This window comes from Odontesthes bonariensis, chromosome 15, assembly GCF_027942865.1.
Source record: "Odontesthes bonariensis isolate fOdoBon6 chromosome 15, fOdoBon6.hap1, whole genome shotgun sequence".
Lineage (NCBI taxonomy): Eukaryota > Metazoa > Chordata > Actinopteri > Atheriniformes > Atherinopsidae > Odontesthes > Odontesthes bonariensis.
Genome location: NC_134520.1, coordinates 28,122,668 through 28,147,880, shown reverse-complemented (window position 1 = coordinate 28,147,880; position 25,213 = coordinate 28,122,668). Strand labels below are relative to the sequence as shown.

Below are 25,213 nucleotides of genomic sequence, written 5' to 3'. Positions count from 1 at the left end.
CAGAAAGGTATTCATCTGTTGATCTACATTCCGGAGCTTCATGCAACCCATTAGGGCAGCATATCTCACCACAGTTAGTTTGAAAGATGGGAAGAAGATCAAATGACTGTTTGAACTCCACATAGTCACACACACACACAACAACACACACACATAAGAATACTCTTTTACACAAAAGGCTTATATCTCACATCTACCTGTGCACCATCTCAGCTATTTTTTTTCCCTTTCCCTCTTTGTTTCATGTCTTTCTTCTTTACTTCTATATTTTCAGTTGTGAAAATACAATATTTACCTAGAAAAGAACAGAAATGAGCATCTTTGTCGTATGTGTGTCTGTGTGGGTAAGAAGGAATTGTGAAGCCAATTTCTCTTTGGCTTGGATACATAAAACTTTCATTAGGAATAAGAGTTGTTGGATAGAGAAAGCATGTGTTAGGTTGTCCTCAGAAAATTGTTGAGTTGAGTTGAATTTCAAGCACAAGCCAGAAAAAAAATATTACTCAGACCTCGCGTTTGCACAAACACAAATTCAGAGGGGGTGAATGTTAAACACCTCCTGTAACACAGGAAAGGGCAAAGTGAAGAAAACTAAGAAACAACACATCTTTTGAGATAAGGAGATGAAAATGCCAGAGGATACCAGTAGCTAAGACAGTCATAAATAACCTTTAAATAAATGCCGCTCTATATATTCTGAGAGGAAGAGACTGTAGAAGTGAAACTGTTCATGGAACTGGCTTAAGACTGTCACAAACTCAAAAGTCTAAAATGTGAAAACTTAAATCCTCAAACACACACACAATAGAACATTCACACCTCTTGAAGCACAGGCCCACTGTCAATGTCAATTTTTTTTTTTTCCCTAATTCACATGAGAAGTATCTTAGAATGTTTTTTGGTTGCTCTTATCACCTGTCCAATTAGCAGTGATGAGATGTTAAGCAAAGATAACTTGCTGAGCAATTATATAAATTACTTACAAAAAAAAAATCACATCTCAACTTTGATATAAAACTTCACTGAGACATTAAGGATCTTCCTTCTGTCCAGCAGCCACACTGACTCTCTGACTCTCAAATAGTTGTGGTTTACATTCAGTCCCTCCTCATCACTTGTGCTGTCAGTACAAACAGTAAACCACACACATTGAGATGTGAATTAAGTGTTTCTGTCAGCAAATTCACATGGAACAAAGTTGTGGATGTGTGCACAGTGCTGATAACTAAGGACAAAGCACTGGTCTTATCACCCCCTGTAGGTATACATTAAGTGCAGCGCAGTGGAGGACTTGGAAGTGACTGTAATGAACCTCTATTTGAGTACAACATATAATCAGAGCCTACAGGGGGATGATGTGGAACTGTAATGCTATAAAGGTGAAGGCTGGTTGAAATTAACAACTTTGTAAGTGCAGTTCAGACACATGTCAAGGCAACAGTTTTTCTACTTGTTACAGAAGGCAAAGGTTGAAGTAAAGTAGACTGCTGTCAGAGCTGATTGGGTTATGATCCATTCATGAATACATGATTTTTCAAACCACTTAAATTATTTCAGGGTCACTGTACCAAAACGGGAGCAAAGATTCCCCCATGGGAGATTTCCTGCGACTTTTAGGCCAGCTCCCTCAAGTGAGTCCTGTATCGACCTCTGCCTAGTAAACCTCTGCATGGAGCATCCTTAACAGGTGCCGGAACAACATGGTTCTTGTCAATGTGGAGGAGCAGCTGGATCAGTCTGAACCTCTCCCAGATTTCTAAACATCTAACCTCAGAAATTGAGTGCAGCCACCCAACCCATTTCAGCCACTTGCATTCACAATCTTGTTCACTGCCCAAAGGTGGGTATGTGGATTGACTGAATTTTTTTGCATTAATGCTCAGATCTCTCTCCACTACTGAGATATGGTACAGCAACTGCATTACTGGAGAAGTCATACCTAAATTATGTTTGCCCTTTGTCCGTTTTCCCATTCATTTTTAACAAGATCCTGAGATATTCAAACTTCACCTTGAGACAGACTCTTTCCTCTTACCTGAATGGAGGACACCATCAATTTCTGCGAGAAAACAATAGTGCAAAACCTGCAATGGGGGATATTAGCCTTTTTGTGACCATGCTAAAAGGACAATATCATCTGCATAAATAGAGATGTGACATCCTGAATGAACCCCATGGTGAAAGCCTTCTTCACCACATATTAACTTTGTATCCATGAAAATCATGAAAAGGAGTGGGGGGAAGGTGTATCTCAGCAAAGTTCAGCACCATTTAATGAACAGCCAGATCAATGTTGAGCATACAACCATAGCTCAAACTCCTTGTATACAGCGGCCCAACAGCATTCAGAAGCAGACCTAGCAGCTTAGTCAGAAGCTTTTTCCAAGTCTAAGAAACACATGTAGACTGGTTTGAAGAATCCCAAGTTCCCCGCAATAATCTGGGAAAATATAAGTGTTATAAGAGTTATGATGGACTTTAAAAGCAGAACATGTAACAAACTTTCAACCCCCTTTGGCATACTTGACAAATTGCAGCGTAATGTGATGATCCAACAAGGTCAACCTTCACAGTTTGCCTGAATCGGCTTCAAAGCTTTGCTGCATATTGTTCACAACAAGAATAGAACCCATCTCTGTCAACTTTCAGGATTTTGTATATACTCCAGCATCTTAAATCTTCAATCTGAAAATCAAAGTGGATCTCTATTTTAAAACGGACAGGATCCTCACACAATTTCATGCACAAATGCATGCACACACTCAACAGGTCTCGATGCAGGGAGTGGTCACTTCCAATAACATTGAAACAGGAAGTTCCTGCCTCCTACATTCAGCCAATTAAAACACACTTCACAACGCCAGTTCCATTACGGAAGTCCAGAGTTACCCTCGACACTCTTAACTCCTCTCACAACAGTCTCTGTTTTTTCCTGTCTGTCAATGTCAGGAACCCATTAAGGAGTAGTGGTGGGGAAACAATGCAAGGATGGACCAAGCTATTGTTTTTCAGCTTTGTTCCTTGAGAAACATCCAACTGTGTTACTCTAGTTCTGACAGAGGCTCGCTTACGATTTTACTAAAGTATGAATTACTGTATGTGTGCACTTTAACCTCTCAAGAATCCATATGTCTGCTGATAGTCTACATTTCATGCTAAGAGTGTTTTTTAAATATTTTAGTTTTATTTGTTTTGGCTTTATTTAAGAAAATTCCAACAATTGTGAAAGTCTGTTGCTATCACTGTACACTTTCCTGTTTATATACAATATTTAAACCTTTAATAAAGACACACTCACAAGGGTCCAACCGAGCAATTAAATATTAAAATAAAGACAAAAGCAATAATAACAAAGATAAGCACATAATATATGAGGTGGAAAAAATCTGCTTAGAAGTTGTTGGTACAGTGAAAAGCTGAAAGATTTGAAGGGGGTGTTTCCTGGAAAATTAAAACCATGCTAGTATGCTCCACCCAAGCTGAAACCATAGAACAAGGGAAAGTCTTACAGTATCCTCTGATCTTCATGCCTTCCCCCAATTCGAACGTGAACTGCAACCCACCTCAGTGACCCTTGTGAGGCTGTCACCCACTCATGCATCCACAATGAAAGCTCCACGAAAACACACGTACTATTGAGCTCACAAACAAAGCAGATCTATGCAAGCATAACCCACTGTATTTCAAAACATGCACTGATTCTTTTAGACACGTGTCATGTAGTTACAGTAATTTTAACATGTTCATTGAACGCTGTTGTTGTGAGAAAGATGTAGAACAAGAAGTGTAAGAATATCACACGAGGAAAATTAAGCGAGTGAGCGAAAAAAGCACGGAGAGGAGTGATGTGGTGCAACTGGCAGCACAAAACAAAGCAAAGCATTGAGTGAAAGGGTGACTAGTCAGATTTATTTAACTGTGTGAATCAGCAGCAGATTTATTATCTTCCTCATCAGTGCTGTAAAGTTGGTGCAACTTGTAAAACTGCAATTTGTTGCACATGAACTGCAAATATTCAATGCAAATCTGTATCAATACAATGTCCTAATCCACAAAAAATAGCTAAACTGAGGCTTTTCAGGATGTGATACTCCATGCGATAGTAAATCAGTGTCTCTGATCAGATGCTGAATTGAATAATTCTGATCTAAATGACCCAATTTGGTTTATGAAAAGAAGCACAAATCGTACATCAAATCCGTTCAGAATGTGCTGCAGGTACATCTAAGCCAGCTGGCATTCCTTTAAATACAAAATGTGCATTCAGGGCAAATAACTAAATCTGCCCATCTTGGCAGTGACTTCAACACTGCCTGGCTTCTGTCCAATCATGGACTGGATCAACCTCAACAACAACAAACTCGTAGATTGTCTTAGGCCAAAGTGCTGAGTCTACAAAAAATTGCACAGTTATTCTGGGTTCATACTTTTCTCTTTCATAAAGTTACAACTCATTTTTGTCTTTGATTCTTTCTTTTTTTGTTCTTTTTAAACCTTGAAATAAATGGATAAATTTACTCTGCATTCCTGCACAGTATTGCTCTCAGTGAGAGAGGTTACTAATAATTAGTTATTTTCTATTTACCATATAAACCCATGCAGGAACTGCTACACAACTCCATTCAAACTTCTGCAAAGTGCCTCTGTTTTTAAAGTGGAGCAATCAGTGGGAAGCTGTGGTTTGCAGATCAGAAGTGCTGTGGGCACAAAGTGTACAAATACCTCTGGCCTGCTGTGAACTTTCCCTTCTGCTGACACTGATAGAAAGTAATACACTTCAAGCTTCAGGATACCAACATTGTAAGAGAGAGAAATGCGAAAGCATGGCACAGCTGATGAGTAGTGTGTCAGCAGAGAATGGAATTAGTTGTGCCCTCCCTAGGCGTTCGCTCAGCTGGTACGTGTGTGTGCGCTCTGACTCCTGGCTCTCGTGTATCTGTGTGTGTTCTCAGCGAGGGGTTTTTGCCTTCTTTGACTGACATAGACAGAGAGTTTAAGAAGTCCCGTCCCTCCCACAGCACAGCTAAGAAGCCCTAAAGCTTCTTAGACAGCCATTTATTCGATGAAAGCACATCTTTTTAAACCAGGAACACCGTGGAAATAAAACAATTAACAATCCAACCTTTAGTTGCACTGCATGGCTCGACGTCGAACACAATTGTAAGCAAGTGTTTATGAAAGCTCACACACACCCTTAAAGATTATTTTCTTCTTTTTTTTGTGCTTTTGTTGTTATTCTTTGTAGTGGATTTTTTTTTTTTGCTTCAGTGGGACATCAAACACATGATGTATCCCTTCAAGCAATCATCTTAGCACACACGTTTGCACATAAACATTCTCCCACTGTGTGAGCCAACAATGGCATGTACAGGTTCAGTGAAGCCTTAAGGAAAGTCAGTGGATGAGGAAAACTGTCGAAAATGAACCACATGGGAACACCGGGCACCCAGCCAGTCGACGCAGAGCACAGACTGGTATCTACTGGCACCGTCTCGCTTCACACACACACACACACACACACACGCACACACACACACACACACACACACACACACACACACACACACACACACAACAGGTACATTACTGGCCATCTCAGCCTTTGACATGCTGCTCGAAACATGCCAAACACACTTAGATCACTACAATGTTTGTGGGAAAGGATGCTGCCATGTGGTTTGTGTTGAGTTGTTTGTTTTTTTGATAACGGCTTTCTGCAGAATAATAAACAAAAAAAAATCACTATTCAGAAAACACTGTAGGAGGGTTGAAGAAAGAAAAATATTGCATGTTGAGTAGTTCACAGTGCAGCAGCTCTGTTCTTTGCTATGTATAAGAGCAGCCATCCTAAGAAGCTCACTGGAGTGGCTACAGATTCTGGGTGGGCCTAGTGTGTCTGCTTCAGTGCTTCAATACACTTTCCATCAGATTAGGCTGCTAAGCCTTTTCAAAAGTACAGTTCTACCTAAGGCTTTGGTCCCTAATGGCCTGATTTCAACTGCAGAACCAAACTGGGGAAATCTAGTATTTATGTGATTTAGTTTTCCTCAGAAAATGTTATTCATTTTAGGTTTTTCTTCATAGTTTATTTTAACAGCAAAGCTTTGGGCTAAATGGTAACATCAGCATGCTTGTGGTAGCCATGTTAAACATTATTTGTGCTGACATTTCATATTCAAGCAGTAAACCTAAAGAATTCACAGGTCAGTGACAGTCATTTTCCTGGTATTTTCTCTTAAACCAAAGTATTGGACACATTTGACCTCAGGATGAAATGTCAGAAGATCAAAGTCACTGCAATCAATCCTTCAACTTCCTGTTTTGTGCTCGAGAAAAAGTCATGTGATCGCCAAAGAGGGAGAATTTGACTTAATGTGGCACTGCAAAGTGCCTTCATAGCATGATGTACGGTGGTCTTCAGCAGGCATTTTAGAGCATCATCAAGTCGGATGATCTAAAACTTATAAAACTTGTGGGAACAAGGGCAGGTGAGGCACTGCAAATGCTTTTCTCCAAATCAACTGGGAACCACTTCTGTGAAAATGGAACTTTTCCCTAACTGGCTTAAAGCTTCACTGAGACACATGATGTGTGACACTTTACGTCTCTATGCTTATCTCTCCCAAATGGGAAGCACTTTATTCTGGCAGCTCATCTTTTATCTGAGCCCTACACACAATAGTTTCATTTCCAGTAGGAAACCTTTAGGCAGTTAATGTCAAGCTTGTAATCTCCTTGGAAGTCATATTTTTTATCATTCAGATTTATTTTTCTTTTAACACTCCAAGCAGCATGAATATAGAATATTCTAATGTCTATGATTCTCAATCAAATAGAAATCGCATATTCTTGTATTTCTAACAGTGTTGACCTGGCAGGTATTCCCAAGAGCTAAACCATTGTTGTGGACCACTCGTGCTAGTAAATGTGTCCAATTTGACTGCAGTCTTTGTACACTCCACTAACAAGGTCAACAGCACTTCACTTTGACCATCAAGTCAAAGTTTCTGTCAGCAAAAGTCTCAAATTAACCCACATCTTACAAATTTGTCTCAAAAGACCATGATAGTCTGTAAAGAGTTTACAGAGACTAACTAGTAATTATTAAGATTTAAGCAGCGTTGGATAGACTGCCAAACTAACGAACAGACAGATGTTGCCATCCATAGAACTACTATACTAACATGGCTAAAAGTTAGCAATTCATACAAGAAAATCTCATGTTAACAAAAAGAAGTAGTTTACAGTTTATTAGCTTCTTCAATTCATCAATATGAATTATGACATTATCACCTTATTGCGATTTTGTGAATTGACTGTGATCACTTGCACAATCACTGCATGATCAATGGAATTATTTGACTTCACCTGTATTAAGACTGCTCGATGAAATCACAATGCTTTTCCCTCTTTATCGCCCCCTTCTTCTGCTTTAGTTTAAGGTAACAACTTGTAACGCTTGACTTGAAATATGCAACCAATTGCAATTTCAGTGGGCAACTATTAACCTTCATATCACAGATCTAGTTGAAAGCCACAACAATAATGCATCACTGTGGCTCATTTTGGTTTTTAAGCTGATTGCATTAAAGAGAGCTCAATGACTTGTTTAAAGCCAAAAGGTGCCCATCAAAGCCACTGATCTAAATCTAAAAGATAAAGACTATTAGATCCCAACATTTATATAACAATCAATCGTCAATTAAATTGACCGTGACAACCCCAACTATTACCTATCGTTCGCACACATACCCACAAACACACCTACATTTCCACGCGGAACTTTATAGATTAGCTTAAATTAAATGCATCATAGTCCTGCTGCTAAGCACAAAACCAACCTTATAAGTTTGTTTTTGCAAATCTTAAGATTTAAACTCAAAATAATACAAATTCCTCTGGGTATTGAGAAGATTGGGTCAGACTTGCACTACAAAAGCCTTCACAGATTGCACTGCATGATCTTGAAAATGTAATGGGTATCATGCCTTAAATAAAAAAAGGCAGATTTGCTTGTTTTCATTTTCAGAAAGGTTGACATTTCACCGATGCACTGTTTCACCAAACACTGTCAATTTGCAAATCACACATCATGATATCCTTCCACTGAATGCCTCTGGCAGCCACCAGCATGTGAGCTGGTATGACTCACCTCTCTGCACCTCCAAATAAACCACACTGACACACATGCAAACATAAACACACAGACTGCGAAGTAGGCTAATGCTGCAGGTTGCCATTATATCAGATGACAATATGCTCTTTAACCTGAGCGTCAATGGAGTCCCTACATGTAGCATACGACATACATGCAAGCACAATGTGGCATCCTGTGCACATGCCAGAAACTTTTTTCTCTCTATATTAATGTGTAACTGCTGTTAGTCAACCAACCATAGCCAATGGTCTGTGGCAGGGTAGCAGAGCAGTGACTGAGACTAACTATGAATACATGCAGAAACAAGAGAGCAGAGAGGGAGGGGGGTTAGATAGAGAAGCAAAGACATGCAGCATGTGTGCACGCAGAAGCCGAGCACAAAAGTTGCACATATGATAATTTTTTTTAAGAAAAACAACCACCCAATGCTATTTCTCTTTTTATCCATCCCCTGCCTGGTTATCTTTTAAAGAATGTTGGTATTGCATACATATGTGCACATGTTAAGCTCCAGCTAAAAAATATTAGTCAGGCCAGCAAGGATTTTTTTTCAGAAACCTCGCCAAGCTAATGAAAAGCTTCAGAGGAAGCTTCTCAAGAGGAGCGAGACATTGAAGGCACAAAGACAAAAAAGAGATTTCCTTTGGTGGCATGTTTGCGCATTTATGAACAAGTATGTAAGTGCATGCCTAGCTTGCAGCATCTGATTATCAGACTGATCCCGAAGATTCTTAAGCTCAGGGCACAAGCAAAACAGTCGGCACACGGAGGAGAAAAGGAGATGATAACAGCTTCAGCATTCATGGTGCTGCAAGAATCTTTTTTTGTTTCTGTACTACAGAATCCCAAAACCCATCATTAGAATAACTAGTGCTGAGACAGGAGGAGAAGAAGTACAAAAAAAGAGCACGGGATTAAGGAAAAAAGAGCAAATAAGACAAAGAAGAAACCTAAGAGACAGAGGACGCATCTCAAGAGTCGAAAGTAGTGACAAGGAAGAGAAACAAGAAATGAAATAAAGAAACAGCTGGAAAGATAAATACAAAAAAAGGCAGCTCCCACATCTATCTTTCTCTTACCTCTGCAGCTGTGTTGTATCCTTTGGGATGAAAAATATAATAAGGAAGAAACTTCAGTTTCAGCAGTGCCACTACAGATCCTCTTTTTCTAAGTCTTTCCAGGGTAATGTACTTGCACCTATCAGCCTATCACAAACCCTTCAATCCTCTAGGACGGTACTCTTTCTACCTACGTGGTTTTGTGTAAATATCTCCTAGATTGTGATCAATAGCAGCGAGTAAAAGGAGAGTACTACGCTAGAAGGCAGACAGGCTGGAGGAAACAGGAGAGCAAGGAGAGTAGAGCGCAGACTGAGTAGGATGCAAGAGCTATTGCTTCCTAACATCAGAGCAGCTGTGCTGGATACACCCACCTCCTCAGCACGCATCAAATGGTAGCCTGCTCTAAAGTATGCAGAGAGAGAGAAATCCTATGTGTAGCCTGGAATCTGATCTTACTTGATATATGTTTGTGTGAGGTTGTGATCACTCATTAACTTACTTTTACTGACACACACTCGCACACAAAACTGATCTCTTAGCTGAACACAGCCAACGAGAATTGTCTGTTGGGGATTTTCAGTGGAAAAAAATAAACGCCAAAGACCATCTTCATGCCTAAAACTACTACTAAAGAGTTGAATGTCTTGCTCTTAGTGTGTTCTCATTAATCTGCAGAGCTGCAAATATTAGGAAACAAATCCGGCACTGCTCACCTTTGGGTGATGCCCCACAGGGCGAGAAAAACAACTCCTCAACAAAGTTGTTATTTTGTTTGTGTGTTTGTTTGGGACCTTCGGTTAATTCTTCAAGTGAAACTAGAAAGAAAAAAAAAAAGCCCACGCTGATTTAACACATTCCAGTAAGGGTAACATCTCCTTGCTGTAGTTGCTCAAATGTATAGATTTGCTTCTTCTCAGGATGTCAAAAAGTGTTATACTGTATGTGATGTTAATAAAGAAGTTGGGAGAAGCACTGTGTGTGTAAAGTATTTGTTGTTGAGAGGGAAAGACATCAGGACATGCTTTTCATTCTTGGAGTGAACCACTGCCTGTCGTTCAACATGCCTTCATTTTCCCACCAGTTTTCCCTTCCTGGCAGAGACAGAGGATGGAGGCGGGGTGTTTTTTCATGTCTTGGGCTTTGAGCTGCCACAGCACCCACCTTTACCGCGCTGGTCATGAGAACTCAGTGCCTCCTGGGACAAAGCCTGCCTTGATAAAGGCCAATGCTCAGTGCATGAAGAAAGGTCTTCATTATCACCAAAGATTGGGAGGTTAAATTCTTGCTGTATGGGGGTAAAAAAAAATGGCAATATCTTCGCGGTGCCAACATTTGCAGCAGATGCAATGTGCTAAAATGAATCTTAAACCTTGAATGAGTGGTTTAATCCCTTTCAAAAAAGTATTGCATAAGTTTAGGAGTACATTTCTGGAGAGATACTATTTCTTCCAAAGCTTTATTGCTCAAATCAGCCCAGTGATCTCAGTTAGTGTTTCACAATGCTGTTCCATCCATTGTGTGATGAAAAGGCCAATCAAAAAACAGGATTTCACAGTTTACTCTATAGATTAAGACATGGGTGGCAGGCTTGCTTGAGAAAATGATGATATCATGAGGTGATGAGAAAAGTGGAACACAGTAATCCTCCTTTATAATGCATCTCCTGGTTAGGGTTTAGGTAGGACGTGAGGCAGCATATCTAACACAGCCCCACCATCCCTGCTTTATCTGGACAAATGACATTTGTAATTAAATCTATTTCATTAGGCAACTATTAAACATCATTGATGTCATTTTGGATCCAATATAACTGAGTTAGGGTTTTTTTTTGGTTAGTGAAAACATTTACTGTTAGTCAGCCCTGAGCTGGAGATTGGGGAGATAACCGATTCTAGGGCATTAGACTGAGGATGGCGATAGTACAGTAATACTGTAGCAGGCAGTCCCAGGAAGTCTTGCACCCCTCAACTACTCCTACCCATCTCTGTATCTGCCTTTCTGCTGCAACATCACTTGATTACCAAACCAGAGAGCCTGAGTGGTTTCTGGAAGCTCCAGCACAGTAGCTCAGGTTCATCGATACGTGTTTGCTGCTGACCAAGCAGCCACTCTGCAACTGCAGCAGCAGCAGCAGCAGCAGCAGCAGAGGTCCGTCCAGCGCACATACCGTTGGACTGACAAATACCTACACAGGCTGAATACGAGGATACAACGACGTACCTGCCGATTCCTATTTCTGCACAGCATTCAAGCGCTACGATACTCCCCTCATCGTAAAAACGCACGCCAGCATCAACACTCTGCACCGTTACTAACATCAACACAGTGAAACTGATGCAATTGGGCTGAAAAGGGAATTAAACTGCTCTGGCATCGATGAAATCCAACATACGTAGGGTTATACATGAAAGCAGGAAGAAGAGAAAACGTAAATTGTATCTTACCGTTAAAATCGTGGAGGCTGACTGTCAGATGAGGAGATGGTCCAGTGAGGATGTTGATGATGATGCTGGACAGTCCAATCTCTTTTCCCTGGTTAATGTCGCCCCCTGTCGGTTAAAGATGACCACAGCTGTATTGTCGTCAAGTTTATCAAAAAAATGTTTTCTTGTTTATAAAAACAATTTTTTACCATTGCCTGTATATTATCAGTTTAAGGTTGTTATGAGAAATGATCAGTTTATCAACATTAAATATTTAGTTTGGGTTTCTCGGGAAGAGTTACTGTCAAAGCAGACAGTGGAAAATACACATCCCTTTAATTTCTTCAAAATAAAAGCTGAAGTGACCGATGAAAAAGGAAAAAAAAGAACTGTAGCCTATTTGGCTTTCTTGTAGTTATTATGTTTTTCCTCGACCTTATCTTACTCTAGCGTGTCTTCTTCATCAAACCTCTATAAATCAAATAAAGTATTGATCTTAGAAAACATGTTAAGGTGAAGGTTTTTGGGCGAGGGGAAACATCTCACAAAGGAGAAAAAGTCTAAAGTGCAAATGCATATCAAAAAGTTATATATGATTTCCATTTATTTATCTATTTTTGCTGCTTCTTCTTTTTCTTTGGAACAAAGCCTATGGGCTCTTACAATTGCGTTTTAAGAGTAACTCCCCGTCAACTACTTCACCACTTGTAATTTGAAGGCAAGGCCCAACTGCCACTGCGGATATTCCTCTCTAACTTGATGGAGTCTCACAAAATACTACAAACATGGCGGCTGCTAGCGCACCGTATGGGCCTAATTGATTTAGTTGTCTTAATTTAGTCCTGACGGCTTGATCGTAAATATTTCTGAATATATAATATTACGTTGCTCTACTCATCTTTTGAAGTTTTACGTAAACGTAGGATATAATTTTACTGACGGATATGACCATTGTATGGACATTTTTGTCTGATATTTTGAAGCAGTGTTGGTGTTTCACCGGCGGTGTAACGGCCAGCGGATCTTCCAGCAGGAAAAAGCGCCAACTTCTGCTGCTCCGTCTGAATAGTCTAATGGTTCAAAGGTTGGATGTTTGGAAACGTGTTTCGAGTTTAAACCTGGGATGACTAACTTTGGTAAGATTTAAAGAGATCTCTTAAATGTGTGTATTATGACTGTTAGTTTGGCCTAAGTGAACAGTTAGGAACAGCGTGCCGTCTTGTTTTCTCCTCCCACTTGAACACCACCACAACAAAACTAGGTCGACGCGTTACTCGAAAGTACCCAATAACTACGTTTAATTCTGCACTCTTTTCAGTGTTGTCGATATTTTCTTAAATTAAATGGCTAATTGTTTCACACCAGTTGTTTAGGAGGGAGTCATCGACGTAGGTATTATCAAGTTGACGCTAGCCGGCTAATATGTTACATAAAGCGCAGTTCAGTTGGTAAATGTGTTTGATATGTTACTATATAACATCCTGCATCGATTAAATCGGGCCAGTTTGTTGGTGGTGGCATCACCAAAGCATAAACTTAAGTGCGTAGTTACGTTCGTTCGTGTTGAGCTCTTATGGCGCCCACTAAAATTCAATTCTGTATTTCCCTTCTTTTGCCAGTGGGGTGCGCTGTTGCGTCTCAATAGGAAAGATTTACTCTCAAGGTGCCAGGGTAAAAGATGCCAAGTCTTCAAGGTGAAAATGTTGTGGCGGCGCAGGGGAGCCCCGTGAAGAAGAGTAAACTCTCTTTGAAGTTCTTCCAGAAGAAAGAAACCAAACGGGCTCTGGATTTCGATGATCTACAGACCCATGAGCCCAAAACATCCGAACCAGAGGAGCCTGAGGGAAGGTAGGTCTTTGGTGCCAGTGTTAAGTTAGGTTAAGTTTAGTGTAGGTCACACAAAGCTGATGATTTTTTGTTTAGGACCTAACTTGTTTGGATGATAATGTGCCCCTCTGGCAGGTTCCAAGCAACTGACTGTACAAGCATTTACTTACACACCCTTGTCACAGTGTTCAATCATGCAATTCTGCTAACGTATTGGCCTTTTTGATAGCATGGTTTAGATGTTGATGTTTAAATTATATTTAGTTTCTAATCTATTCTCATTTTGCCCAAAAAAATGTTGTTTTCATCCTTTTAAAATACGTGCCGCTGTTATTCTTCATCTTTCAACTGTCTTTATTTGGTAAACTAGTAATGGAATCATAAACCCAACAAGAAAATGATGCATTGAGACCCCTTCAAGGGTCTCAAACCCCTCAGAATTAATATTTGAATAATTGCATAATTAAATTAATGTAAAAATTACACATAAACTGGTAGGCGAAGGGGCGGTTAAAGTATAGGATAAATTGCATTTCTTTATGCATACCCTGAATATCTGATGGTAGTTGACACTTTGGGCTGAGCATTGCTTCAGTGTTGTAGCTATAAAATGGAAATGTCTATAATGTCATTGTGTTAATGTCTTATACATTTTCTTTGTCAAATGTGGGGTTCATTCTTTAAAATGCGAAGAATGGTTCAGCTATGGTTCATTTAATATAATACGTTAGATGGCTGCAGGAATCAAACATGCGAGTACCAGCCGATAATTTGCCTTGCTGTCTTTCTTTTCACTGTTCTGCAGCAGTGAGCAGGTGGTCTATGGTCCCTCTCCCTGTCCAGCATCACCTGGCATTCCTCTGCCATGTGAGAAGAGAGAAAACCTGGTGCCATTTGTGGGGCTCAACAATCTAGGCAACACCTGCTATTTGAACAGTGTCTTACAGGTGGGTCATTAACTGGAACAGAGTTCATTTATATCTTAGAACAAACGATTAGCCCCCACGGGTTTGAGACCATCAGTGAATACACTGGATTGCATTTTCAGCTCTTGTATTTCATTATTTGTTTTCTCTTATTCAAGTTTATGCAGAACCAATTCAGTTATCGGTCCAAAATGGGATCATGTTCCAAAGATCAAAACGGATCAGTCTTTAAGTATTCATTGGCGTTGAAGTTCAGTATCCTACAATGTGCTTTATATGCACAATCCTCATCTTTATGTCAAGTTACAAAATGCATCACCGCATTTAGAATCACGAAATAAAGAAACATGCTGCAACAAAACCATTCCTGTAGCAGACAAAATGATTTCCCTGTTACTAAGAATATCAAGAGGTGTTTGGAATAGTAAACAAAACATTGTCTTCTGTTAGAACAGCTTAAGGCTGGAGATAAGTTGCTGCTCCAGTGTTTGTTATGTCCTCCTAACTGTGAAGTGCTGTGTGTCCAGATGAGCACACTGTAGCTTATCTGTAGAGGCAGTGTTTGGTTGTAAAGACGGAGTCGGGGCACTTGTATGATGTCATCTGTCACAACTGTCTCGGCGTCTGTAGCTGTGGTGTCATATTTCACGTCTTGTCTGGTATAAGAGAAATGTCTCCTGTTTTAGTGTCAGGAACACAAGATAAAAGGACAATGTTCTCTTTAGGCCCCAGCTGCTGCACAAGAAAGTGATAGCTTGTGTAGTCAAACATGCTGGAAATTTTCCAGTGTCATTGTATTCATTTTATCCTTTTAAAGTCAAAGGTTCCAGACCCCCGACCTTAACCCTCACCTGTTGTAGCTGGTTATGTTTGAACCAAAGTTAATTCACCCTTTTCATCTATAATGTGAAGAAGTGATGATTAAAAAGTATAATCTTCATTTCAAATTTCATGTACTTTAAGCACAGACTGTACCATCACTGTTGATTTTCACTGCTATCTTATATATTGCTGTTGGTATGACTGCAACACATAATGGTTTTAGCATTTGGTCATAGTTCCTGGACAAATTGACCATGTTTATCTTCTATGACAACAGTTAATAACTTACTTTACTCTCTTATAAGATATTTCCATTCAAATGCTCAGCATCACTTGTTCACACTTATAAAACAGAAGGTTTTGAGTTTTCTATGTGGATGGATTCTTTGAGAATAAGTAATAAATTTGTGTTATTTCATTGCTTCTGCAGGTTCTGCATTTCTGCCCAGGGTTCAGAGAAGGCGTAAAGAAGCTGTACAGCCTCTCAAAAAGAAAAGAAAAACCAAAGGAAGAAACTAATGAAAAAGAAGAGGTTGGTCAAAAGCAAATTATGTCAAAAAGACATTCACAGCTCGAATTCAGACTTGTATCATTTTGGATCTTCGCAGTATAAAGAGTCAAATTAAAACTATTGCTTTTAATGTGTTTTATTTCCTCAGCCACAAAGTCAGCAGTCAGATTCTGCGTCTGAGACTCTGCCATCTCACATTGAGCTCCTTGGGAGCTTCAACAGTCTGATAACTTCAGTCGAGGAGCTGCAGTCCAGCTTTCTGCTCAACCCTGTGAGCTTCAGTGATGGAGAGCTGGCCACGCCGCCTCGTAAAGTACTGCACACGCTCAGGTATTCTTGTGGTAAATTAGAGCAGTGTTTGTATTCCAGTTGCTACTTCAGTCGTGTATTCAAACAAAAAGCTTATTTCAACACAAGCTGATAAGTTATTTATATACATATTCATGTATCAAGTGTCAACTCTGCTTTGTGTTTCAGGCAGCTGAACCCCATGTACGAAGGCTATCTCCAGCACGACGCTCAGGAGGTTCTGCAGTGCATCCTGGGATATATCCAGGAGGCCTGTGACACCATCAGGAAGGAACAGGAGTTGGAACGCCAGGATGATGATGTTAAAGAAGTTAAAATGGAGAACGGCATCCATTCGATTTCCAGCGGCTCTGAGAAAGAATCCAAATGTCCCCCAGATGAGGACGGCCAAGTTAGCGGCAAGAGGAAGAGTGACACCGAGGTGGGAAATGCTAAGAAGAAGCCAAAGTCTGCCAAGTCTAAGAAGTCTGACACCGGGGAGGAAAACATCTGTATAAGCAAACCCCTGACTCGCTCCAAGAGGAAGTCCTCCAATGACATCACAGCAGAAAGCACTCAGAAGAAAGATGCAGTGGAGGTAGAAGAGGAAGGGAGGAAGAAAGGAAACGAAGAAGAAGGGAATGATGAAAATGCATCGAAAGAGACGGAAGGGAAAAAGAAGAGGAGAGCTAAGCTGAGCTGGCTGAGACCGTCGGGGAAACAGCCGAGTATTTTCTCAAAGTTCTGCAGCGTGGGAAAGATCAGCTCCACGACCGTGAAAAACCAGAACAAAGCCGAGGAAGAAAGTGGACTGACAGACGAGCAGAACGAGAAGACTGGACAAGACTCGCTGACTAAAAGCTCAGCTGAGGAAAAGAGCACAGAGAACCATACAGGTATGAGATGAGAAACAAAACCGCTTTTAAGGCACTTAGGAAAAAAAGACTTAAAAATGACAGGAAAAATATTCTTTTGCCTTGGATGTTAATTATAATGGATCACTGAGCCTTGTGTCTGTTTCTGTGGGGTCCAGAGGGTCTGGGTTGGATGGAACAGTTGTTCCAGGGCCAGCTGGTTCTGAGGACTCGATGTCTGGAGTGTGAGAGTTTCACCGAGAGGAGAGAGGACTTTCAGGACATCAGTGTCCCGGTCCTCGATGACCAACCCGACAGCCCAGACAACCTCTCTGAGGGTGAGGACTTTTACTGTCACTGATTGAAATCAGTCATGTTTTTTTGGGACTTTTTGGGATATTTTGGTTATGCTAAAAAAAAAAAAAAAAAAATAGCAATGTCGAGCAACTTCAGATGTCAGAAAAATGGCAACTGCTATTCTTCTTCTTCTTCCCAGTCTCTCCAGACCCTAAACCAGAGTTGAAGACTCTGAATTGGGCCATTGCGCAGTTTGCCTCAGTGGAGCGTATCGTTGGGGAGGACAAATACTTCTGTGAAACCTGCCATCATTACACCGAGGCTGAGAGAAGCCTGCTGTTTGACAAAACTCCTGAAGTCATCACCATTCACCTGAAGCGCTTCTCTGCCAACAGCTTGGAGTGAGTTCATCTACTTAAAACAACTTTTCATCTTTACACCATTTGAATAAATGTGTTATAAATCACTAATTCTTATTCCGGACAAAATAAATGCTTTTTGTGCAGAACTGCATTTTGAAGTTCTAATCGAGTTAATGCAAAAATAGTTTTTGCTTCTGTTTCCTCTCCTCTTTATTTCTTGGATGCAGTGTTACTTTTAGCACGTTTGGACTCGGGGAGTGTAACCTAATAATGTGCATGTTAAATAAGAAACACCATTTGAAATGACAAGGAATAGCCACCACCTCGACGCATACAAAGGTGTGACTGACAGCCATTATCCCTTTTCACAATGTTTATTATGTGATGCAGCGCCGTATTTAACATTGAGCAAAAAAACGTGTCATACATCATCGTCGCAAAGCTGTTCCAGACATCAGTTTTTGTTTGCTGTCAGTTGACGTAGTCGTGGGAAACTTCTGGCATGCTCGCTTTATCTTGACGTTTGTAATAGATGTCGTTCTCCTTTGTTATTTGAAGGAGTTCAAACTGAGTTGTTTATAGCTTCGCATGTTTCCCTCGTTGGAGCACCATTAGCATCTAAGCTCATGGCGAACTCTAAGGCTGCGGCTACACGAAAACGTTTTTCACTGTGAACGATACTTTTTCTTATCGTTTCGCTGTCGCGGCCACACGGAGCCGGCGTTCCCACTACCCCAAAACGATAGTTTTTGAGAACGGGTTCCAGAGTGGGAAAGTTTGAAAACGAGGTCGTTTCGTTTCCATTATTAAAGCGAAAACGTTTTTGCGTCAGTCAAACGTTGACGCTGTGAGACTTCTCTATTGTCTCACAGCGTGGAGTGTGTACTGCATCGTTTCATCGTTTTCATCCGTTTTCGTCTGGACCTGAGTCTTTACAGCAGCGTTGCCGTGTGGTTGCAAGAATTTTCGTACCCGTTTTTAAAAAAAAAAAACTTGTTTCGTTTCCGTGTAGCCGTAGCCTAAATTGGGGAGTGAAAAGCTGTCAGAGGGTGGTGTCGGACTCTTGGGAGGACAGGTTGTACCTGAGCCTGGCAGTGGTTGAGCACTCTTCTTTTGTTGTTTTCACAGCAGTTGGCAAACAGCTGGTTGCATTAACAGCGTTATCTTCGTGGTAGTAGCAACGCAAACAGGAGGAGTCTCATTTAATGCTCAGTTATACAAAGACCATTGTTATTGACCCTCTCTGTATGTGTTTTCCTCACAGGTTGGACCCGTATGCCGGCCTCTCTAAGGTGAACACTCCCTTGCAGACACCCTTGACCTTGTCTCTGGAGGAGTGGTGCACAAAGCCCTCATCCATTAAAAGTCAACGCTATCAGCTATTTGCTGTTGTCATGCACAGTGGTGCCACCATCAGCAGTGGCCACTACACCGCCTACATACGCATGTCTGACCTAAAAGATGTGAAGCTGTGGCTGCGGGACGAAAAAGAAACTCAAGTGGAGAAGGAGGAGAAAGAAGAGAAAGAGGTGGCACAGAAAGACGCAGTTCTGGACTACGATGATGGCGAGGTGTCTTTCAGCCTTAGTGCAAGGGGGCAGAGACGTTTGGCGTCTAAAAACTCTAAATCGGGGAACAAAAAGCTGTCGGAGGGTGGTGTTGGACTCTTGGGAGGACAGAGGAGCCTGTCCAGTTATGAGCTTGGAAACAATGGTAGCAGCAAACATACAGAAAAAGCAGGGAGCAGCCAAGCAGCCGGGGGATCGAAACGGAGGAAGACCATCAACAGCTCCGGTCAAAACACCGAGGCCGAACTTAAAAAGGAGCCGGAGGCTGCAGAGGAGGCATCAGTGACTTCCTGTGGTGGAGTCGAGGCCACGGAGCAGCAGGCTCTGAACAACCTCCTGGAATATGAGGGCAAATGGCTGCTGTTTGATGACTCTGAGGTGCGTTTATTTGAGGAGGAGGATTTTCTGCGAGCCTGCTGTCCTGAGACGTGCTCCTCGTCGACACCTTACCTGCTGTTCTACAAAAGGATGCCTGAACCCGGACACTGAAACAAACGGGGCTAACTTGGCAGCTGAAAGACGGCTGTACTTTTGTAATTCTTTTGTAATTCTCCAGTGCCAAAAGGGAAGAAAAAAAAAAACACTTGGTTGGCCATCTTAGCTGAGGTTATTTTCTAAGCCAGAAAGCTGTACCTGCATGAGTCATTTTTTTCTGTGGGACCAAGGCCCTTTCCATGCACAGGGACTCATCACATGGAAACCAGTGGGGTTCAAAGTCACGTTTTATGTGGAGGTCATTTTCTATTCGTCAGGGATGTCTTTTTTTCTCTTTTTTTTGTAGTCTGTACTGTAATTTCTTTGACATTGGCTTTCATACTTTGTCTTGTCTTTTTTTTTTTCACTCAAATTGGAGTGTAAGATTTATTTTTGCTGAGTGAATAAGCACTTTTGAACTAAAGTTTTGCTAAATTAAAAAAATGCAAAATAGTGGACACTTTGTTTTTCTGTTGGTGCTGAATATTTGGACTTTTAGAAAACAACTTGCCCATCTTTTTAAATGATCCCTTATACATTTGACACCTATGGTGATGGAACCAGCCATAATGGGCATATTTAAGTCTCATCAGCAGCAGATATTCACATGTTTGGTAGAATGGATGCAGAGATTAAAAAGATTTTGCTGGTACTAGAATATGGGTTTTTTTGTTTGCTCAGATATCAGATTTTTCAGTGTGTCATTAAGAAAACGAATGACACTTTTAAAGAGTTTTTCAGTATATTAGATTGAGTCTAATCCACATTCAAATGTGCAATCCATGAGACTTTATAGCCTCTTCACTGTTAAATTGTACCACTTAAGCTCTAACTGAGTTCTGTGCTGTGAGAAAGGGAGGATAAAAGAAAGGGGTTAATACTCAGAGACCCTGTGCAGCTGCACATCACCTACTTCGGTTTCTTTCCACTTTTTCCTTTTAAGGGAAAAAAATCCAGAGCTGAATGCACAAGAACGAGCTTCGTAAGACTAAATTCCCACGTTAAGCTGTATTTTGACAGTTTGCCGGCACCTCAAAGATACACAACCCTTATGGTTGTGTACACGCAGATGGGTGACTCGGTCTTGTTTTGGGCTACCACCCAAGAAGTGAAGCGTGTCTGATTTGGAAAAAAATCTATCCCCTCTTTTTGGATTTTAATGGGAGTGGAACACTCTTCAACCCAAGTCTGAAATTTCCCAGACATCTCAGTATTTTATAGTCCACGTTATTCATCTGAAATTGAGTGTTTTACACTTGCTCAGTGATCTGTTATATAGTTACATTAAGTCAGTATAGCTTCAACGCCTCAGGAAAAGGAGACGATGTTCTCGGTATGATCACGGCTTATTTCTCATTTAGCCGTGTTAATTTATGGACACTGAAGTATACCAGGGAAAGATTTCTAAGACTTTGGTATTTCACTTAAATGTTATATGAAAGCAGCCCTATTAAACGTGTCAGTTAAACCACCTGCATCCCACCTGTAATAAACTTTGAGTTGGAGGGTTAATTTCATGAGCAATGAAGTTTTTACCTTCACGTCCTCTTTACTGATATGTTTTCTCCAACTGAACTTTTATCCTACACGAACACACAAATAACACAATCACATCACACCTGGTGAACATTAAAATATTTATTTAGTAAAATATTTAAAATAAAACAAAAACTACATAAAATTATACAAGGATGTTTAAAGTACCTAACTTTAAAACATTGTCGCTTCAACTAAAAATGATAATAAAGCGTCATGATAAATACTGGTACCATTTTTTTTTTTGCATGTTTGCAGGTTTTTTTCCTCCCTCGACTTTGAAATACATAAAGTTTCAAGTTGTAAAATGCATTGCTACGCCATAATAAAAAAGTGCACACATTGAATACAGCTTTTTTTTTTTTTTTGACACATCGTACATGATTAAAAAGACACCTTGGCTTTTAAAATCGTACCTCTTCTGCAGACACTTGTAAAAATTTTGGCTGAAAAAAGGGGCTTTTTTTGGCACTTAAACGGGTCTGCGCATTCTTTATATTCGCTGGTTTGTCGGCGTACAGCTAGTTTTCTGTTGGCGTTCGGTCAGGGCTAACGTTATCTTTTTAGGGTAACATTGTGCCAAACATCCCTTAAGATAAAAAAATGACAAGCAAAGAACTTATTAACGCCAAGGTATCTGTTTAATCTCTAAGATCCACTTGTTCACTTTGCTGATTGTGTAACAGTTCGTATGTAAACAAATTAAGACACTGGAATGACGTACCAAGCTGCGGCTTTTTTCTGGGGTTTTTTCCAGCCTTTCTTTTTACACGCTTTCCAAAACACTTACCGTCTGTCAAGAGACACTCCTATTTACACTTGAGAATAAATTAATATTGCAGTTTCTGTTACGTCTGTGAATGTCAATCTGTGAGTGAGTGAGTGCGTCCTCTTCCTCCTCAGATATCAAGCTTGCGAAGACTCATTCTGCTGAAGGAATCTCTGCAATTTGAAGGAAAACACATTTACAATTTGCTGGATTATCAGGCGTCCTTTTCACTTGCATATACGTTGCAATAAAAAAAAAGAAAAATTGCTGTTACAATTAAAAAAAAAAGTCCAGCAGTACATTTAATTCAGTCATCATCCACAGGGCTGTGATCGTAGATCTATTTAACTTCATATGCAATAAAACCAACACAAATTACAAATCTGAGGTTCCCACTAAGTGATTAAACTACTGTAAAATAAATGTTTAACTTGTTGCTATTTGTGAGGCTTTCCTGCTAATATACCCTCAGTTATTACACTTATTGTATTTCTGTTTGTAACCCAAAACACACACACATGCTCTTAATCTATTTAAAAAAAGTTATTTCTAACTGGGAGAAACACAGAACACAAAATGTAGTCCGACAACTACCTTATCAAGCTGTCCGTTTGCTGCATGATTATTACAGAAGCAAAAAAAAAATAAAATAAACAAAGACTTATTCAAATTAACATCCAAAGCAAACAACCAGCGCTCGCTCTCTCACACAGACACAGACGCAGCGTTTCGTGCTACCTGTGCGAGTTGACCTGAAGGACCGGTTTATAAAGCTGGGGGATCTTCCTGTTGATGAGGGGCTGCAGCGCCTCCTTCAGTCGGTGGTAATTCCTCTCCAACTCCCTCTGGTACTCTTTCTGGTCCGGTCCAATCAGGCTCTTGTTCTTCCTCAGGGCATCTTCACACCTTTGGACGGGACTCAGTATTATCACTCTGCTTTTCTATACTCTGCTAACACACACATAAGTCATGAAACCTGACCCATACTCTACCTCTTTGTGAAGTCTTTAAAGCACAGCCGTAACTTATTGTGGTGTCTGTACTGTTTTGGGTCACTGGGAATCTCTGACAGGAACACCTGAGCCACCTCTAGAGGACCCTGAGAAAAAAAAAAGAAACGCACAACTTGCTGAGTGTGAAGCGACAACTTCACTCATGACAAATTCCATGGATGGTGACAGCAGTCATTTTCTTTTGCACGTCTTACCTGGTTTACAGTTGTGCCCACTGAACCCTGTAGAACCATCTGTAGCATTTTGGCATCAGCGGGGTCCTGGTGGGTTGCGAAGGCCAACTCCTGAGTCTTCTTCTGCATGTCCTCTATCGCCACCTCTATGGGTGTGGATATAATCTGTGGCATAACAGTCAAGCGGTTTTAATTATCAGTGATGTGCAAGACGAATGTTTACAGTTTACCAAATCTTAAAAAAATGTCTGCTTCATGGGCGTCAGAAAGAAGGATATGTTGCTCTAATGTAAAAATGGCTTTAGTTAGAGCTGGTCTCAGCTGGTTAACAGATGGAAAACTGTCCACCTACCTCCTCTTTATGGATGATGTTGATCCGTGTCTTGATGTAAGGGAAGGCGTGCGAGGTGGTGAGGATGGTCTTGCGTTTGAACTGCTCATGCAGGTCCCCATGGGCCCTCCCGTCCAGGGTGAAAGGAGTGCAGTAGACGAAGCGACGCAGGTTGTAGTTCTTGTCAAAGTAGGTGATGCGGTCCTTCATCTCATAAGTGTCAAAGTATGGCTCCACATATGTGATCTGGATGAATGCCTGCATAAAGAAACACAACAACTTTAAAAGAGAAAAACTTTTGCCAAATAAAACCTGCATGGAGATGTACAGCTCAGCCAACACTGACCTTATTGGGGTCCAGCTTGCACTTGTCTACAGGGTTGGAGTCCTTTATAACTTCCACCTGGTCCTCTCCAAACCGCTCCCCATAGAAGCCCTAAAACAAGGGAGAGCAGGGCCTTTTCACTTCTTGGAAACGGATAACTAAATGCTAACATATTCGATATATTGAATTCTGAGAATAACTTAATCACAAGAGTAAATAGAAGTTGCAAGGTGGTGTTTTTACCTCTAGCCTGTGAGAGATTTCGGCCAGCTTTGTGATGGCAGGTTCTTTGTACACATACTCCTGCTCATCTAAGTCACCCAATTTTGAGCCATAAAAGCCAACTCTGAAGTATGTGCCAAACATCCTCTTCCCAGCCTGTGAGCAGAGGACAGTAGCTGTTAGAGGACTGTGCATATATAAAAAAAAAAAAACTCACTAAAATAAACCTCGAGGTATCAAAACATGGCATCATCCCAGTGGATTGATGAGAAGAAATTTGGTCTGAAACTTGTACTCATTCCTTAATGTAAACCCGTAAGCATTTCAATGAAATTATGGCTTTTTTGAAAAAAAAAAAAAAAAGAAGGTTTGTTTTATAATCATCATTTCACACAACAATAACAGATTTTAGCTCTCTTCACAGGGGTGAATAAAAATAAAGAGGCTGAGATGCATTTTCAGAACCCACAACTTTTCATTTGTAAAGCAATCCTCAAAATGATTTTCCATATTCAGAACATGGTTAATAACAATTTCATGTACTGTGTGACAAATCGGATTGTTCCTCTCAATGTGCACCCTATACAGGTGGACTGTATGTAAGCGTAATGGGACGTGTGCATGAAAGCCAGTATCAGCCGAGAGGTTTCAACAGCACCGGTGAGATAACCATGAAAAAACAATCAGTATCCCCGATTATTCACCTAAATGGAGTCAACATCACATCTGGCATTGCCATAGAACAAAGCAGCGGAAAAGTTTTCCAAAAAAAAAAAAAGCTTTAGGGGTCATCTATCGACCAGAACCCTGAGCAGAGAGTCAACACTGAAACAAGTAAACTAAAACTATTAACTTGATCACCTTTTTATATCTTTAATGGGTACATTTTGAACATGTATTTTTATGTGTTTTAGTGCTTAATTATACTTATTATTTGGGTATCTGAAATAACAGCCGATTCAAAATTTAAAATGTTTTATTCTATGCAACATATTCCACCTCAGAGTAGAGATCCCGCCTCCTCATCTTTACCTCCACCCTGCTTCAACTTCAAGCCCGGCTGTATTCAACTCCTTTGCTCTTGCTTTGCTATTAACAACAAGTTGTTTTTTTTTCCTCTAAACAGACGTTGGAATTTCAGATTTGTCAACAAACTTACCACCAGTGGAAAAAAGCTTTGGTGAAAAGAAGAAGTTCTTCACATTAGCCTCTAAAAGCAAAACACAGATGTGCTGGTGTATTAGCCCAGCAGCTGACCATTATTTTAACAATC

The 25,213-nt window shown here is 40.5% G+C and overlaps 3 protein-coding genes across 28 annotated transcripts in view; 1 reads left to right on the top strand and 2 right to left on the bottom strand.

Moving 5' to 3' along the window:
* The window catches only part of kank4 (KN motif and ankyrin repeat domains 4), a 72,853-nt gene extending 63,329 nt beyond the window's left edge, over positions 1-9,524 (bottom strand). Inside the window, exon 1 of the mRNA XM_075485843.1 lies at positions 9,238-9,524. The gene's annotated coding sequence lies outside the window, so the exon portion shown is untranslated. The remainder of the gene's footprint in view (positions 1-9,237) is intronic.
* Positions 9,525-12,483: 2,959 nt separating this feature from the next.
* usp1 (ubiquitin specific peptidase 1) lies at positions 12,484-20,024 on the top strand. The gene is made up of 9 exons (XM_075485840.1): positions 12,484-12,778; positions 13,262-13,490; positions 14,275-14,416; positions 15,648-15,749; positions 15,877-16,058; positions 16,206-16,912; positions 17,050-17,208; positions 17,367-17,568; positions 18,794-20,024. The coding sequence occupies exons 2-9, from the start codon at positions 13,321-13,323 to the stop codon at positions 19,584-19,586; spliced, it is 2,457 nt and encodes an 818-aa protein (XP_075341955.1). The 5' UTR covers positions 12,484-12,778; positions 13,262-13,320; the 3' UTR covers positions 19,587-20,024.
* Positions 20,025-21,194: 1,170 nt separating this feature from the next.
* Positions 21,195-25,213, bottom strand: part of dock7 (dedicator of cytokinesis 7) — a 46,253-nt gene continuing 42,234 nt past the window's right edge. For 15 of the 26 annotated variants that reach the window (XM_075485813.1, XM_075485817.1, XM_075485818.1 and 12 more), the window contains 7 exons: positions 23,962-24,096; positions 23,740-23,829; positions 23,415-23,651; positions 23,084-23,227; positions 22,869-22,975; positions 22,615-22,782; positions 21,195-22,049 (listed from right to left, as the gene is read on the bottom strand). In XM_075485813.1, the coding sequence (XP_075341928.1) occupies positions 22,007-22,049; positions 22,615-22,782; positions 22,869-22,975; positions 23,084-23,227; positions 23,415-23,651; positions 23,740-23,829; positions 23,962-24,096 (924 nt within the window). In that variant the 3' untranslated portion in view covers positions 21,195-22,006. Of the gene's footprint in view, positions 22,050-22,470; positions 22,491-22,614; positions 22,783-22,868; positions 22,976-23,083; positions 23,228-23,414; positions 23,652-23,739; positions 23,830-23,961; positions 24,097-25,213 lie in introns of all 26 variants that reach the window. The other 11 variants (XM_075485815.1, XM_075485821.1, XM_075485826.1 and 8 more) reach the window with 2 other exon arrangements.

Bases quoted from the DNA above. Each gene is read 5' to 3' on its own strand.
- usp1 (XM_075485840.1), top strand. From the start codon at position 13,321: ATGCCAAGTCTTCAAGGTGAAAATGTTGTGGCGGCGCAGGGGAGCCCC. The intron at 14,417-15,647 runs GTGGGTCATTAA...TTGCTTCTGCAG, and splicing joins ATTTGAACAGTGTCTTACAG to GTTCTGCATTTCTGCCCAGG. The intron at 17,569-18,793 runs GTGAGTTCATCT...TTTTCCTCACAG, and splicing joins TTCTCTGCCAACAGCTTGGA to GTTGGACCCGTATGCCGGCC.